This window comes from Myotis brandtii, unplaced genomic scaffold (assembly GCF_000412655.1).
Source record: "Myotis brandtii unplaced genomic scaffold, ASM41265v1 scaffold744, whole genome shotgun sequence".
In the NCBI taxonomy this organism is placed as follows: domain Eukaryota; kingdom Metazoa; phylum Chordata; class Mammalia; order Chiroptera; family Vespertilionidae; genus Myotis; species Myotis brandtii.
In genome coordinates, this window is record NW_005370965.1 from 1,631,969 (window position 1) to 1,648,125 (window position 16,157).

Consider the following 16,157-nt stretch of genomic DNA (forward strand, 5'->3'; position numbering starts at 1 on the left):
TGAATTTTCCCTTGCAATACAAAAATAAAGGGGTTAATAGCAACAAAACAGAAAAAAACCCCAAAGGGGTAACACAGGAAGGGAAAAACAGATCTTGAGAGGAACTTTGGGACACGATGACAAGTTATTGAAATTAAATAAGATATTAACTCAAAATATAATTTAACACAGCATTGAAGGGCCAGGCACAGAGGTGGTGTCTTATCACAGCCTCGAGAAGCCTGGGTCAGGGAGCTGGCTTGACAAAGGTGGCCTGTTTTTGGAAGGTTAGTAGGCTAAGATGGATTTTCACATTTTTAAATATTTGAAAAAAAATTTAGTGACATATAAGTCATACAAAATTCAAATTTTCCTATCTACAAATAAAGTTTTATGGGAACACAGTATGGCCATCCAGTTTTGTATTGTTGATCGCTACTTTGAGTGGTTGCAACAGAGACCCTGTGGCCTGCAAAGCCTAAAATATTCACTATCTTCCTCTTTACAGAAAAAGTGTGCTGATCCCTGTTCTAAACCAGATTTTACTGCCATTATCTCTCTGGTGCCTGCAGCTGGCCCCCTGCCCCCTTGGCCCACCTTTGCAGAGGAAGGGCCTGGAGGAGGTGCTGGCCTGGATGTGGGCTGAGGTCCAGAACTGTGCTTGCCCCCCAAGCCGAGTGAGCCAGAACACTCACTGGTGCCACCTGCAGCCCGTGAAGAAAATGGCCTGAGGAGGGACCTACACTTGCAGGTCTCACTCAGCACAGCTGTTCTCCCTGCTGAGGGCTCTTAAATGAACTATCTCCCCATCGGATGACATCAATGGACAGAAACTTGGCTTTTACAAACCTTTTAAACTGAAAGACACAACACCAAATAAAAAGGCACCTCCCAGCCTTCACTCCCCACAAAACAGAAAGAACACAAACCATTTAGAGCTACAGAGAACTAGGGAGGACACCGGGTACGTTCTTTCTAGGTCTGAAGGGAAAACAGTGAGAAGGCATGTCATCTGAAAACGCCTCTCCAGCTGATGAGCCACCGTTCTCTGTACCACTTCACGAGACGCACCCACATTACTTCTGAACCTTCATGCTTTAAAACAACAGGTAAGCAGATTTTTCACATCTGAGGAAACCCAGATCAAAAGAATGCAAAAGAACCCAGTAAACTGGTTAGTACTGCCAGCTCTGAACCACACCCTGTACTTGCACACTACAGATTCTCACCGTGAGCCTCATGCCCAACGTTCCCGCCATGGAAGGCAGGTGGAGGCCCCTTCAAAGCAAAAAACTCCTGTTGAAGAATTATCTTTCGACCTCCCAGAAATCCCTAGTGCCACCGGGTGTGGCATCCCCGTGCTGGTGGCAGGACGCACACCCGCCATGCGGCAGACAGACTTCAGACATGGCCCCAACATGAACCTCCTGCTGGTTCCCCCAAACCTCCTGCTGGTGGAGTCTAACTGCCGGCCCACGCCCTGGGCTGGTCGTGGGATGCACCCTGAGCAGAGGCCGCAGAAGCAATGCTCTGAGACTGCTGAGCCCAGAAGAGGATCAGAAGCTGCCACTTCTTCCCTCTTGGAGCCCAGCGGCCGACTGATAAGGAAGTCCAGGCTAAACCCGGAGTGATCAGTGGCCCCATGGAGAGAGGCCCTGGAGGGTGCGTGGCCAGCAGCAGCCACATTCCACCCCGAGCAAGACCAGCAGAAAACCCTCCAGCTGAACTCCAGCCAACCTACAGAACCATGAGAAAGGTAGCAGGGAGAAAAATCGCCTTTTCCGGACTAACTTTTCAAGGCAAGGAAGGGACTCAGAATAGTCTGACACAAGTTTCCTATGGGTGTGAAGAACCTCCAACTTACCTCATCATCTTCATCTTCATCATCATCAGATTCAAGAACACCATCCGGGAACTCTTCTATAAAGAAAAAAAAATCCATGAGTGACTGTGAACACAGTTGGGAGCCTTGGTCAACAAAATCCTGGGGCTCTGCAGAGACCTGTAAACACCCTAGTGAGAATAAGTTACATCAAAGCAATCACGCTCCTGGTACCATTTCAGCCATAGTTTGATTTTAAATACATCTCTCCATTTTTACCAGAACACACTAGTAGTTGCATGAGAAAAATTAAAAGCCAACACACAATTTCAGGGGCATTCAAGGGAGAGTAAGCCAATATTATTGCTAGGCCTTGTGCTGGATCCTGCCACACGTTATTTCACTCAATCCTAACGAAGATTTTGTCGCCTCTTATCCCCATTTTATAGCAAATGGAGACACAGAGAGGATAAGGGACTTGTTTATGGCCACATTCCCAGTAAGTCACAGAGTTGAGATTCAAACTGATTCTAATTTTTAAACCCCATGATGTTTCCACCTTCCGCAAAGGGCCTGCAAGCAAGTGGCTTTCAAAATGGAGGTGCTGCGATGTTCATCAATGACAAACCTTTATTTTCAAATATGGAAAAGCCTTAAAAAAGGGGAGAGAATCTTAGACATTTCATGAGGCCACAGGCTAATCCAGGGGGAGTGGTCATGGCAGGTAGGGTTCCTGAAGGCTCGCGGGGTTCACTGCTAGATCTTAAAAGAGTTTACAAAGGAGGAATACATTAGTAGGGCAGTGGAGTCACAGAAAGAGTGAGCCTCTGTTTCTTTGTCTGTAAAATGGGTATGAGACCACCTACTTCCTAGGGTTGTCGGGAGGGTCTTACACACGCCAGAACTAAACCACCTGGCCCAGGGCCAGGTCCACAGCGGGCATTACATAGAACTTAGTTACTTTCCCTCCATGAAGCCTTCCTCGATCCCTCACTGAGCAGTCGCCAGTGTCTCCCCTGAACACACTCGGCATTTATCTACCACCTGATCGTGATCACCACTTTTGGACAATCCATGTTTACTAACGATGGCTGCTGACTTGCCTGGGATCCTCCTCACCCGCTGTGCTGGATAGTGAGTCCCTGGGAACACCGCCCCTGGCGTACTCATCTCTGTGTCCCTTCTGCACCTTCCTCATTAGCACTCATTTCTTGAACAGATGACATGAAAGTAAAGAATGCCTGAAAGAGGACAGGAAGTCAAACAGGAAGTAGGAGGAAAGAAGGAACCAAAGGCTATTACTCTTGAAGAGACTGGTGGCAGATTCACCCTAACTAATCAAGCCCCAAGCCATTTCCTAGAAGGGAATATGTAGAAACCTCGGGACAGCCCAGCCGCTGTCCTTGAAACAGCCCTCATTCTAAAGGGAAGGCCCACTGACTTAGCTGGCCCGCGGCCAGCAGGACACACCTGTGGGGCCTGCATGCCTCCGTGCCTCTCTTGGGCCGAGCTGTCGTCATGGAACCTGTTTAGTCAAAAAGCCACTCTGCAGACAGGAGGCTGCTGTCACTCTGAAGCGTAATTACCTGACTATTCCCCACCGGCCCCTGGGCAGCATGACCGAACTCCACCTTCCCCAAAGGGCCTGCAAGCAAGCGGCTTTCAAATGGAGGTGACAACCCTTTCTTTTCAAACACGGAAATGCCTTTAAAAAAAGAAGCTTAGACATTTCATGAGGCCACAGGCTGGTCCAGCCATATTCCCATCCCTGAGCCGATTGGTTCAGACTCATCCTATCTCAGAACCACCCAGTCCTGGGAACTGAAGTGCTTAGAGACCTTGGCTTTCCTCTCTGGGGGGAGGGAACATGAGCCCTGCCCCACACTGTTCCCGGTGGTGGCTCCCCAGTAACTACCAGGGCGTGGCTCAGCAGCTGCCAGTACCCTTCCTTCCCTGAGAGCCCGGCGGTGAGGCCGGCTCTGGCTCAGCCGTGACCGGCTCTGGCTCAGCCGTGACCGGTCGGGCCTTCGTGTCCTCTCTTCAGGGACCGGCCAGTATCTGCTCCCCTAGCTGAGGGCTGGGTTACCCCTTAGGCCTCACCAGTGTAGTCCTTCCCCACCTGTGGGTTAGGTTCCAAAATATACTGGAATCTCTGTACTTGAAAATCTTCAAACTCTATTGGGAAAACAGCACTGGAGGACTGAGAGGGACTTGAAAGTCTGAAAACCCAATCACAGGTTCTTATGTTCACTCAACTAAAACGAGGCCATGCCATTGTACGGATCTTACACCAGCGAGCTACTGCTGCCTCCCACTCTGCTGTCAGTTTGCCCCTGAGGAGGAAGCCGACTGGACAGCCGCTCTCCAGCTCCCCCTCCTCCAGGTCCAGCACGTTGCTGGTGGTTCACTTGTTAGACCCGTGGTCGGCAAACTGCGGCTCGCGAGCCACATGCAGCTCTTTGGCCCCTTGAGTGTGGCTCTTCCTAAGCCTTAGGAGTACCCTCATTAAGTTAATAACAATGTACCTACCTATATAGTTTAAGTTTAAAAAATTTGGCTCTCAAAAGAAATTTCAGTCGTTGTACTGCTGATATTTGGCTCTGTGGACTAATGAGTTTGCCGACCACTGTGTTAGGGTATTTGTGCTCGTCAGTCTGGCCTCCGTCCAAATGTTCAACGACTTTCTAATCTAATATTGTGTCAGAGTAGCAAACTCCTGCGGAATCATCTCTGGGCCCTGCCATAGTCCTTTGGGTACAGAATAACTGAGGTGCTTGAGATAAAAGGGAAATACTTCAGATAGTCTCTATTTAAACAGGAACTTACTGAGTTAAGTAGGTATTTCCCAAGCTTTTCCTGAACACACAAGGTTACACAGCCCAGCTCTGCCCAGATAACTTCTTGCCAAAGCACATCCCGGACAGAAACGTACACCGACCCCTCCCAACTCACATTCTTCAGCAAACTGGTCCGAGTGCCAGTTTTATGGAAGGAAAAGAGATGTTTTCTAGCCAGAGATGGAGAGTGAGGGGCCCACCCTGCTTCTTGGCTGCCAGGGAGGTGGGAGGGCTGACCAGGAAATGGAGGTGGTGAGTGTCGGTAAAACTGCAACGCAGTCGGCCCTGAAGGGGAGGCCCGACAGCAGGATCCTGCAGCTGCAGAGCAGCCCTGGCCCGGGAGGGAGCCTCAGCGGGGCGGTGACCCTGGAGAAGACAGGGAACAGCTTTCCCCAGCCATTCGCCACCTTCCCCAGCTGGGGCTGCTACCCACAGAAGGTTAGGGAGCAGCCTCAGCCGGCCATTCGCCACCTTCCCCAGGCTGCTACCCACAGAAGGTTAGGGAGCAGCCTCAGCCGGGACTGAGGGTAAGGTTTTCTTTCACTTAATTTTTTTTAATATGTCCACCCAGCAGAATGGAGGCTCAAAGTCAGAATTGAAGTCGTTGCAGAAAATAAAGCCCTATTCCTGTCCGCCTGAATTTGGGATGAATCGTACTTGCTCCATGAAAACCAGAAGAAGGTGTTCAGGTGGAAATGGACCCGGCCTGAGGGACCCGAGCTCTCAGACTCCTGGCTGCTGATCCTGCTGCCTCCTGTCCGTCAGGAGCCCTGTGAGGCCCTCCTATGCCTCCCCCGTTTCCAAGATAGGGATTCGCCACTTTGGCTGCATTTGGAATCACCTGGAAGCTTTAAACACCGTTCGCAGCTGGGCCCCCAGAGGTTCTGGTTTAAGTGGGGTGGGGGCTGCCCTGTGTAGCCAGGCTGTGCACCGGGAGCTGGAGGAGCCACCTGCAGGCTTCTTCTGGGAAAGGGCATCTGGCATCCCTCTGCCTGGCCTGGGCCAAGCTGCTGACTTGGGATCAGAGCAGAGATGGAGAGATTCCGTGTTTTACCTTGTTCGTGTGCTGAACAGATTTGTGCACTTGGACTCTCAGTGATGGGGACGTCTGGAGTCAAGGAAGGACAGGTAGAGAGACATAAGTGACATGTTTGGCCCCTAGGTGCTGGCAGTGCAGGTGCCCCTGGCACATGTACAAGTCAGGATGAGGGTGTCGGCAATCCACAGAAAGCGCTGAGTTTCCCCACACCCCCAGTCCCATCCAGGGCATCCCTCACCAGCCTTTCTGCTCATTATGGGATGTGGGTTGTCATAGTAATGGAGGAAGCTGGATAGAAAGGAGATCACATCCTCCCATGCTCTCAATGGCAACATAACTTTTCCTGGAGTGAATGAGTGCATGTGAAAGGAGGATCACGTTTTCTACCGTGGCACTGGGAAGACCGGCATCTGTCTTCATTATTTACCCGAGGACTTGGGGAAGCCACTCTTTGGAGGTGGGGGGAGGAATTAGGAGAGACCCACATAAAGGGAACTTACAGGTAGAGAAGGGTTTTGTTGACTATCAGCCTGAAGTGTGATAAGTGATTGTTGATTTGGGAAAATGTGGCCTTGACTATCTGGTTGAACTTTTGTTTCAACCAGGTAGTCCAAGAGATGACAAGCCCTCTCATATCTTTCTGGCCCATGTGAAAGATTAAAAAGATAGCTTATAGATTCTTGCATCAAACGGACCTGAATTAAGCTGCTTGATGATGAATTCGATCTGGCGGATCATTTCAGCGTTGCCTTCTTTCATGAAGCAGCGAAGGATGTCTTCCATTCCCTAAGGCATTGGAGAGATAACCGTTAACACGTCGTAGTTTCAGCTGATCCCCCCAAACACTTTCTTCTCTATGCACAAAGAAAAGTCCTCAGCTCAGCACTAAAAATTCTTTTTGTTCTTTTTATAATGCACAGTGAAATTATTTCCTTTTTGGTTGATTATCTGACCCAATTACAACACATTTAGTAAAAAAACAAAAAACAACGGTCATACAACTTTACTGCATAAATATTTCCTTTAGTTTGGCAATATGTTGTTGTTGTTGTTGTTTTGGGTGGGAGGAGGGTCTTTCCTGTGTTTTCCTTAAATTTACACACTGCCTTCTAGATTTTAGGGCCAAATTTGGTCTTTGAAAAGTAAAATCTATGCTCAGGGAAATAAATGAACAAATAGGACCTTTTTTAAAGCAGTTATTCTGTTTGTATCAAAAGAATTATAAAGTCACTACATTATGTATTATTTACTTTATTACAAAACACTGACATCATAACTTTCAATACTAACAGAATTTCAGGGAAATGTAGAGCTAAGTGTCTATTTCCTCCTTCTCTTTTCTTGCATGATGTGAATGAGTATGTGTGGCTGGACCTGATGAAGCTTTCTCACCACCACGAGGGAAACGAGTATCTAATAATGAACTCAAAAGAGGAAGCAGAGTCCAGAGGTGCAGGCAAAGAAATGGATCTAGGAACATGTGGACCCTGGTCAAGCTGTGCCTGAAACTTACGCCTGGACTGTCCAGTTATATGAGCTAACAAGTTCCCTTCTCATGCAGGCCAGGAATCCATAGCATTAGAACTGAATTAAAGAAGTGCCAAGAGTAGCTTTAAACACGGTGATTCCCATCATGTAAAGCAGAGCATTAGTCCTGGCTGGGTATCTCAGTGGTTAGAGCATTGTCCTGATATGCCAAGGTTGTGGGGTTGAACCCGGCCAGGGCACATACAAGAAGCAACCAACGAATGCATAAATAAGTGGGACAACAAATCGATGTTTCTCTCTCTTTCCCCCGTCCTCTCTCTATATCAATAAATAAAATAAAAAATAAAGCAGAGCATCATCTCCTTCTAGAGAGGTTAAATCTGGATTGTCATCCTAGCTCCCCCCGAGTTAACTCTGTGACCTCGGTCACGTTACGTAACCTCTCTCAACTACAAAGTGAGGATAGCAACTTGAGCGAATGTGAGAGCTTTAAGGATAAAGTATATCATCGGGTGTTGGTTTTGTAGGTGTATACATCTGTCAAATGTATTATACTGTACATGCAGGGCCTGTGAATCTCATTGTTTGTGAATTAAGCCTAAAAATACAGTGTCTAGTCCAATGGCCGGCACACAGCAGATGCTCAATCAAGGGTTGAGACTGCTTGTTGTGGGGCTGGTGGCTCAGGAGAGAGAGCTGGCAGCTAAAGCCAAGGGATACAGGAGGCTCCCAGTGACAGCAGAGTGAGAAGAGGGTGAGGACGGAACCTCAGAGAACAGGCGGGCAGAGGAAGACAAGCGCACAGGAGAACCTGAAGGAGGGTGGGGAGGAAAGAGCTCTGAGCTCTGGAAAGTCCTTAAGTCGAGATGAGCATTTCCAAGAAGGCGTGGTCAGCAGTGCTGAGGGCTCCTGCGAGACCGTCAGATGCCTGGGCTTGTCTGACCAAAGCGACAGGCCTTTCACTGTCAGGAACGCTGAGTTTATGCCTCTCCGTCTCCTAAACTGGTCTCCCCATTCTCACCTCCACCCAAGGTGAGGGCAGAGGAGGAAGAGCGTGTGAAGCAAAAGCAGTATAAGCCCCAAAAGGCCAAAGACCGGGTCACCATGCACCGTCAAGGTCAATGTCTTTAGTCAGTGGAGTGAGATGTGCACTCAGGCTCTGCTCTATCTTTTCCTTCCCAGACGTTACTTTTGCAAACGATCATCTGCTCATATATTGAAAAATATATTTTTTCCCACTTGCTCTCTTGCATGTAGCTCTAGCTCAGTTGTAACTTAGGGGTTAAAAAAAAGAAAATGAAAATGAAAATCACGACTTCCTTCTCTGTAATTAGCAGGATCATTTGAGGGAAGATTTCTTAATAAAAAATTCTCCAGGCACATGACCCAGATTCTGCCAATCAATGTACCCGCGTGAGACTGATTGGGAAGTGGGCAATGTGACAGGTGGGAAGCAGCAGCATCCAGTCCTTTGGGGACAGCAGAGGCAGTTTTTTTGGCTTCATGGGCATGAGCCGTGGGCCCGGGGTCATGGTACAAGCTGCCGTGGTCCAGCTGTCACCGGAGCAGCCTATGGAGCACGTGGGCATCCTCCCGGCCGCGTGGCTGCTAACCCAGCTCCTGACCGGGCACCTGGTCTGCAGCAGCCCAGGCAGAACGTTTGGCGGGTTCACCTCCCCGGGGACTCCAGCCCAGCTGCCCCCGCCCCGGACGCAGGCAGCGGTGCAGTGGGCTAGGGCAGCCCCGCTGCTCTGCTCTGCTCTCCGGCCCAGACCGCGGCAGTCTCTCAAAGCTCACACAGGCTTCAGGGCACTCATTTATCTTTCTCTCCCTATTATTTAAAACCACGTCATAGCATTTGGTACTAATATAACTTTTATGTAGTCTTGGTCATTTCCCACAAGTACACAAATGTTTTACACAGTTGCAAAATCAGAGTTGTTATACTGTCATAGTCTACTTTTATCTCTCATTATACAATAACATTTTTCTACACTGCCTCACACTGCTTTTCCTAATTATCATCTTCAATGGCCATGAATAGTTGGGGCAAAGGGACATAATTTCATTAGCAATTCCTCTGTTACCAGGCACTCATGCTGCTTCCAGTTCTATTACAAACATGTTGATAGTGCGGTGAAGGCCTGGGGGAGGGGGTGTAGAGGGAGTCAACAGGGGGAGAAAGGGGACACCTGTAATACCTTCAATAATAAAGATACATTTTTAAAATTGATTTCAGAGGAGAAGGGAGAGGGGAGAGAGAGATAGAAACATCAATGAGAGAGAATCATTGATTGTCTGCCTCCTGCACGCCCCCACTGGAGATCAAGCCTGAAACCCAGGCATGTGTCCTGACCAGGAATCGAACTGTGACCTCCTGGTTCATAGTATGATGCTCAACCACTGAGCCACGGCGGCCGGGCAATAAATTAAAAACAAACAAACAAACAAACAAAACATGTTGAAATGAGCATCTCTGGTAAAGCTCCTTTTCTGCATCGATGAGCAAAGAAGAATAAATGAGTCAGAGGTGGAGGTTTTAGTGGTTTCTCATGGAGATGGGCTGTGCACGCCTGCGAACACCAGCAGGCTGAGAGGCGGCTCTGCCTCCCCTTCCCAGCACATGACGGATGAGGAAGGTGGTGAGATTATGGTGTTTCCCCCTCACTGCCTGATTATCTATATTCTAGTCATATGCAAAGAGAATGTAATTCCTTTATCAATTGAAAGACTTCCTCAGGGATAAGAGTGAACTGTGGGAAATCTCAGGGTTTTGAGAGTTTGGCCACACTGTCCCTGAGAGGCCTCTCTTACGAACAGTTAAATAGGCAACCACTTCGGTGCTGCGTCCAGAAGCTTCCCCGCTCAGGCTGCCGGGTTCCTCCAGACTTGACTTCAACGCCCGTTAAAATGCCCGAGGGAGGCTGTGCTGCTTACACCTTTCCTAAGTGGTCCAGGTTTTCTTCTTCAAGCCCACAGTACAGTCATTCAGAGGCTTGTCTAGAAACGCACGTCTGAAACCATAAAGGAAAATCTGAACAGACTCAACTAGAACTAAAGCCTTGGCTGCCGGGCTGAAGTCCTGGCTAAAACAACCCGAGACCATCACAGCTGGAACCATCCCACTAACCTGCTCCTGAACTTTGTCCCACAGAAACGGAGACGGGTACAAAAGCTTTTAAGCCACTAAGCTTTGGGGTAACTTGTTATGCAGCAATAGATAATTCTTACAAGTAGCAACACTTTCATTTCCAAACATTTGGGGATTTCCTAGACACCTTGCTTATCCAACCTTTCTTCTGCCCGTTATGGCTCTCTCCTCTCCTGCTGGGACTCCAGTTGAGACTGCTGGTCACAGTCTCTGAGCTCTTTCCCTCTCTTTCTCCCCTTCCACCCCTGGCCAGGATGACCTCTGGGGGCCACCCTCTCTAATGTCTTACAACTTCGTGTCTCTCCTCCCCACTTGGTCCCTGTCCCTTCACTGCCATCCCCTCTGGCCTTTCCACCCGTTGCCCTGCAGGTCTTTCCTCCATGCTGCCTTTCACCCTTTTAATTCCATGTCACCTCCATTCTTTCTTTCTCTGCAGCCCACGTTTTGTTCCTTGTGCCCTAGTTGGCTGGCAATTCCTCTCTTCCACCTGAATGACCATCATGCAGAATTTAATCACGTTTATTCTCCCCTGTTCTGTATTAAGAAAAGAGATTTTTAATTTAAAAGCAGTAGGCAATTAACTCCCATTGTTGACTTGTGACCACACAGAACGGTTGAATGAGTTTTTATCTCTAGTGTAACTGATGATGTAATTTAGATGACCAACTAGAAGACTGAACAATTCTTCTAAGTAAGCAATACCAAGTGGAAGGCCATGTCTTGTTGGTCTCAAACTAAATTTAGCCTCTGGAAATACATTTAATCCTTTCATCACATTTAAAAAATATATATTTTTTATTGATTTCAGAGAGGAAGGGAGAGGGAGAGAGAGATAGAAACATCAATGATGAGAGAGAATCATTGACTGGCTGCCTCCTGCACGCTCCACACTGGGGATCGAGCCTACAACCCGGGCATGTGCCCTGACCGGGAATCGAACCACGACCTCTCGGTTCACAGGTCGATGCTCAACCACTGAACCACGCCGGCTGGGCTATCACAGCATTTAATATGTACACTGTTAACGGGGTTTCACATCCTCTCTATCCCATCCCAAGGACAAAACTCCAGGGTTTGGGGGATCAGATCTAGATACATCTGCCATCACCAGACACGACACTAACCACCTGTAGCTTGTTTTAAACTTCAAATACAAGCACTTACGTAGACACATTAAATACTGAATTCCCTGTTTAGCAAACAAGCCACGTCTGGGCTGTATGTCATCTTCACCAGCTTTTCTGTCCCACTGGGTTGCTCTAGAACAGAGGTTCTCAACCTGTGGGTCGCGACCCCTTTGGGGGTCAAATGACCCTTTCACAGGGGTCGCCTAAGACCATCAGAAAACACATATATAATTACATATTGTGTTTGTGATTAATCACTATGCTTTAATTATGTTCAATTTGTAACAATGAAAATACATCCTGCATATCAGATAGTTACATTACGATTCATAACAGTAGCAAAATTACAGTTATGAAGTAGCAACAAAAATAATTTTATGGTTGGGGTCATCACGACATGAAGAACTGTATTAAAGGGTCGCGGCATTAGGAAGGTTGAGAACCACTGCTCTATAATGTTTGTAGATTCAGGGAGTTTTGATTGTACCAATTCTCAAGCTGCCACGATTCCTCCGGGAGTCCTGCAGGTGAATCTGAGTAATGGTTTCTCCATCTCACCATTTACCTGCTAAGCTTCTGCTACTACGAAATCCATAATCATCCCCAATCCCAAATTTACACGAGCCGTTTAAATTTAAAAAAGAATGTTGCCAACTTTCCAAAAATAAACCTGCTGGAAACTTTCTAACACTGTGGTTCTTAATCATTGAAGGGATCCCTTGAGAGTCTGATAAAAGCTATAGACTCTCATCAAAAAAACTGCAAAGATAGGGTGTCCCAGAAAAATGTATACACACACGTTGAATAATGATAAAGGCTGTGTTTATTCAAATACATTTCATTTTCAAAATTGAACTACCGGCTGTTGAAGTGTGTGTACACTCCGGGGGATACCCTGTATGTGTCTAGTGTACAATTCTGGGAGTTCATAAACTGCCTAAGAACCCTCCAGGGGCCGGTCCAGAAAGCCCTCGCTCTCACAGTGACGGGGCACTGACAGAAGCGGACATGTGTCTCAGAGTGTTCCTTACCATCGCTCTCGCTTCCTCACGGACGGACGGGATAGAGAGGATGCTGTACAGCGCTCCATTCACGTACGGCTGTATCTTTAAGGGGAGAAAAAACAGTCACTTGCAAGTTCTCACATACTAGATAACGCAATTACCAAACAGCACACTGAGACACTGGCTGATGAGGACGGAGTGTCTCCAAATGACAGATGTTCCCCATCTGCATGTCCCAGTGACAGCTGTAACCAAGAGTCCAGAACCCACCATCGGTCATCTGGGCTGGCAACTCAGGAGTCATCACCGACTCCTCTCTCTTTTTACTCTCCTTTGTGGAGTCCCCACTCTGTCTTTGATAGAAACCCATTCCCCATCCGCATGCTACTGTCCTTGTTCAGACAACATGTCCACGACCTAGGCTACACCAACCTCCAAATGAGTCTCTACCTTTGATTCGCACCCTTTAGTCCAACTGTCACATCACTGCCCAAATCCCCACTCTCCCTACCTCAGACACCGGCCACAGTCTACCTGGGCCGTCTCACCTCCTTAGTGTGCACGCAGGACCCTTCGGGTTTGGCCTCTATCACCTCCCTCCCTGCCACCGTGAAGTGCACACTGCGAGTCCACACTGTAGGGGACGCCCGCACCATGCTGAGACATGCCTTGTGCCTGGGCCCTGGTTCTAACAGTTCACTTTGCTGGGTGCACTCCCCACTGCAAAGCTATGACTCCTCCTCTCACACCAGCTCAGACATGTCAGAGGGAGCACTTCCTGAGCTCCCGGTGGAGGCTCTGCTCTGCCCCTCACGTGCCTCCACCACTGACTGGAGCCGGTGTCGTTGAGATTTATACTTGTTTCTCCCGTTTTACTCACAGAGGTGCACTTCACAGGTGGCAGCGAGTTGGAGGCAACCAAAGTGGACAGCCCTGCGGAGTGGGCAGCCCTGGGGAGCGGGCAGCCCTGGGGAGTGAGCAGTCCTGTGGAGCGGGCAGCCCTGGGGAGCGGGCAGCCCTGGGGAACGGGCAGCCCTGGGGAGCGGGCAGCCCTGGGGAGCGGACAGTCCTGTGGAGTGGGCAGTCCTGTGGAGTGGGCAGCCCTGGGGAGTGGGCAGCCCTGGGGAGCGGGCAGCCCTGGGGAGCGGGCAGGGAAAGTGGGAGGGCTGTGAATGGAAGCCCATACTGCAGTAGTGAGAGCTGTTCGTCACAGAGATGTGCACAGAGCAACACAGAAAGGTCCTGAAAACGCAGGGAAAATGTAAGGAAAGTAATGAGATCTAGACTGCAACACTGTTTATATAAAATAAATACACATGCCCTAACTGGTTTGGCTCGGTGGATGGAGCGTTGGCCTGCGGACTGAAGGGTCCCAGGTTCGATTCCGGTCAAGGGCATGTACCTTGGTTGCGGGCACATCCCCAGTAGGGGGTATGCAGGAGGCAGCTGATCGATGTTTCTCTCCCATCGATGTTTCTAACTCTCTATCCCTCTCCCTTCCTCTCTGTAAAAAATCAATGAAATATATTTTTAAAAAATAAATAAATACACATAATATTAATGCATTTTCAGACTACCTATATGTCCGCAGACACATGTTAATCACAACAGAGGAATGTCAACGTGGGGGGAATGGAGCACCATGGAAGACAAGGAGAAAAGTAACTCTCAGGGGCAGCTGGCACAGGCCGGTGCTGGTGGTGTGCCAATGGGGGAGGCGTGCTGGGAAGACTTCCTGCTCCTGAGTCTAGAATTCAGAAATTATGAAAGCTCTGAAGTAGCTCATGCAAATACTTGCAGAAGGGAGAGTGTGGTAACTGTCCTCGGCCAGCCCGCCCGAGCCCTTGTGGCTGAGTACCTCGTGGTTTTCATGGCCCAGCAGATCCGAAAGAACTTTCAGTACGAGGCCTGCCACTGAGGCGCACATGTTCTTCCCTTAAGAAAACAAAACAAAACAAACATGACGTGTCTAAACTCAGAAGCACAAGGCCAGTCACACTTGAATACAAATCTCAGCTCCCGTGCTTATGAGCTGTGTGACCTTGGGTGAGTCACTTCACCAATCTGGGCCCAGTTTCCTCCTCTGGGACCCGTAGATCATTGCTATCCACCTCAAAGGGTGACGTGGAGTGAAGTACAGGAATAGGCTACACTCCTGTGCTCAGCAAATGGGGTTATTGTCCTTCAGGCAGAGCACAAGCTCTTCATCGCAGTGAAATTCTGCCTCACACAGACCATCACCATCAAAATCACACAGGTCATCAAAACACTCCCTGCAGGTAAACCAATGGTAGTAAGAAAAGCTGACCACAAACTAGTAATGGTTTAAAGCTATGACTCGGTGCACGGGCTAGTTTTGAAACAGAAGATTGAAGTGGTCATTGACTCAGTCAGCAGCACCGGGCTTCAGATTACAAAGCATCCAAAGGGGAAGGAGCTGCTAACAAACAGCCCTGAGCCCCCATCCACGTAACCTGCCAACACTGGGCTACGCAGGCTGAGCTCAGCCACAGGCTGGCCTTGGCCCCTCTTCTAAGGAAGCGTCTTTCACCACAGGGAACACATCGCTTAAGTGGGGCGGAGCCTGTGGAAAAGCTAACATCATTACCTTTATGGATCAAGTACGTGAATGACTTGTGATTAAGGGCAGGCAGCAGGCTCGGCCATCAATTTAATCCTGTACAATCTTGGGAACATACTTCTCTGCCTTCAGACAGAAGGGATTCTAATTCTTAACCTCCTATCTTTGAGTAATGCAACGAAGATGAAGAAAAACATGAACTAATTTAATTCCCTCCTAATGCAGGTGCTACATACATATATCACATATGGGTGGTTATATATATGGGAATTTATATATATCTATAAAACATTCTTTCCAAGGCCAGACTGGTATTTTGGCTTCAGGAATTCACAGCTTGATACCCAGTTGGAAATGCTTTACACTCCTCCTGTCTCTGGTTTTCTACGAGGGAGACTAGAGGAAGCCATGCCAGGCTCATGGGTCATTGGATTCGAGGGTCAGGACCTCTCCCCTCCCGCACACTGGAGCCTGGAGCCGGGGCCCGGGCCGGGAGGCTGCGAGACCTGCACTCCGGAGGCAGAGGTTCATGAGCAGAGCCACCGAGTACTCCAGCGTGTAGTCGGACAGGCAATCGGGCTCCTTCAGAATGTCGATCAGCCAGAAGATGAGGCCATCCTGAATCATGGCTGTCTGCAGCGGGCGCCTGGGAGGAAACAGCCCACAGGTCAATTCCAGTTGGCAAGAAACTTCATACAGGAGGACACAGCAACAGCAAGGCATGTCAGAGAAGACCAAGTGCACGAGATACTGATGCGGAGGAATATTTCACTGTCAGACCCATACAACTGAAACAACAAATTCTTTCTTTTTTTTTTTTTTTTCTGACTGTGCACAGACTTTAGTTCAGGGAGAGGGTCCTGGGAACACCTCTAGGGTGGGACAAAAGTAGGTTTACAGTTATTTGTATAGAAAAATAATACAATCATTAATAAAGAATAATACAAGAGTAAAACTCCGTGTGTTGCATACTCACAATTATAATTTTGCCTCACCCTGTATTTGTTTTTTTTTTATTAATTTTTATTTCTTAAAGTATTTATTTATTTATTTTTTTTTTTAATTAAATCTTTATTGTTCAGGTTACATTTGTTCCTCTTTTTTTTCCCCCCCATAACTCCCCTCCTCC

The 16,157-nt window shown here is 48.3% G+C and overlaps 1 protein-coding gene across 2 annotated transcripts in view; it reads right to left on the reverse strand.

Annotated features, from left to right (window-relative positions):
• The window catches only part of ARMC9 (armadillo repeat containing 9), a 101,354-nt gene that overhangs the window by 45,315 nt on the left and 39,882 nt on the right, over positions 1-16,157 (reverse strand). For both annotated transcript variants that reach the window (XM_005882967.2, XM_005882968.2), the window contains 5 exons: positions 15,535-15,674; positions 14,306-14,382; positions 12,475-12,549; positions 6,373-6,463; positions 1,844-1,899 (listed from right to left, as the gene is read on the reverse strand). In XM_005882967.2, the coding sequence (XP_005883029.1) occupies positions 1,844-1,899; positions 6,373-6,463; positions 12,475-12,549; positions 14,306-14,382; positions 15,535-15,674 (439 nt within the window). The remainder of the gene's footprint in view (positions 1-1,843; positions 1,900-6,372; positions 6,464-12,474; positions 12,550-14,305; positions 14,383-15,534; positions 15,675-16,157) is intronic.